We start from the raw sequence: 1,765 nt of genomic DNA on the forward strand, positions 1-1,765 counted from the left end.
AACTAGGTCCGGCTCCCGCCCGCCTTTAGCCCATCTACGCGTGGCGTCCTCTAAGTCTCGCCGGAATCGGTGGTGGTTTTCGCATAGATCCTTCCACGGTGTCGCCATAGCAGCCAGTGCTGCAGCGGCGTCTCGCCAGTCTGCGAATCTCCTTGTTCCCCCTCGAGTTATCTCTCTGAGTATTTCACCTGGCAGGTTGGCCAGGTAGTACCCCACCAACATATCTGGAGCCACCGTCACCCCTTGAGCCACAATGTCCGCGAAACGCGCAGAGTATGCGTGGTGGTCGCCCCTCCAGACATTCTTCGCTATCATGACCTTCATCCGTTCCAGAGTAATATTACAGAACTGCTCACAGAATCGCTGTCTCAGTTGCTCCCAATCAGTTAAGGGTTCTCCAGTGCGACGCAGGTACAGCCAGAATCTCAAGGCGTCTCCTCGCAGGTATCTTTTGAGTTCTTCTCCCCACAGCCGTTCTTCTAGCCCTCTCTCGATGAAATCTAACTCTGCAAGGTCGAGGAAATCCCTGCGTACTAGGTCCGGCTCCCGCCCGCCTTTAGCCCATCTACGCGTGGCGTCCTCTAAGTCTCGCCGGAATCGGTGGTGGTTTTCGCATAGATCCTTCCACGGTGTCGCCATAGCAGCCAGTGCTGCAGCGGCGTCTCGCCAGTCTGCGAATGTCCTTGTTCCCCCTCGAGTTATCTCTCTGAGTATTTCACCTGGCAGGTTGGCCAGGTAGTACCCCACCAACATATCTGGAGCCACCGTCACCCCTTGAGCCACAATGTCCGCGAAACGCGCAGAGTATGCGTGGTGGTCGCCCCTCCAGACATTCTTCGCTATCATGACCTTCATCCGTTCCAGAGTAATATTACAGAACTGCTCACAGAATCGCTGTCTCAGTTGCTCCCAATCAGTTAAGGGTTCTCCAGTGCGACGCAGGTACAGCCAGAATCTCAAGGCGTCTCCTCGCAGGTATCTTTTGAGTTCTTCTCCCCACAGCCGTTCTTCTAGCCCTCTCTCGATGAAATCTAACTCTGCAAGGTCGAGGAAATCCCTCATGTTCTTGCCGTCCTCGTACCCGATGGACCTCTGGGAGGCCTGCACTACCCCCCGGGCCATCTGAGCGGCAAGTTCCCGCAAGAATTCGGACTGACCGGGATCCATCCAAGCTTGGTCCCCCACGGGTTCCTTACTCTCTCCAATGTCTCGGAACCAGACCCTCGGTCCCGATCGAGCCACCCCCGCGGTGGGCGGGTCGATGCAGTGATCAGGTTCCGTTCGCGGCGACTCCATAGGGTAGTCCGCGGCTTCTTCGTTTGGCTCAACTATATCGTGCATTTCGGCGTCCGGTTCAAGTGGAGGTCGTACTACTTTCCCGTTGCGTAGGTGCATGTTCTCCCCGTCCCCACTGACGGTGTGGGGTCCCCTTAGGGCTTTGAAGAAGAGGGTCTTCCCTTGTAGTCTAGCTCGAAATCCAGCCCGGAATGTTTTTAGAATCCCGGAACAGCCCCCAAATGTAGTGAACAGCCGTCCAGCACTGTTACTACGTATGGTCCCAAGACAAGCCCGACTTAGGTGAGCGCTCGGCTCTGTCGGTCGAAGGTACCTGATTAATAACTAACAGCTGTCTGAAACCTTAATCGACCTTCTTCGGTGGAGTTCATATCATTTCAAGGTGAGGAAAAACCCAGAATAATAGAACTGAGAGCTGACCCTCCCTGAGGGTCAGCGTCCGAGTCGCGTCACAGCACCAGCCTTGCGC

The 1,765-nt window shown here is 55.6% G+C and overlaps 1 protein-coding gene across 1 annotated transcript; it reads right to left on the minus strand.

The window, feature by feature from the left end:
• Window positions 1-1,341, minus strand: ENH_00045930 (hypothetical protein; the record flags this gene model as incomplete). The annotated part of the gene is made up of 1 exon (XM_013580993.1): window positions 1-1,341. A coding segment is annotated over one exon (1,341 nt), but the record flags the coding sequence as incomplete, so codon positions are not given.
• Between the last annotated feature and the right edge of the window lie 424 nt (window positions 1,342-1,765).

Source organism: Eimeria necatrix, genomic scaffold, assembly GCF_000499385.1.
Source record: "Eimeria necatrix Houghton genomic scaffold, Enh_scaff3481, whole genome shotgun sequence".
NCBI classification, from domain to species: Eukaryota; Apicomplexa; class Conoidasida; order Eucoccidiorida; family Eimeriidae; genus Eimeria; species Eimeria necatrix.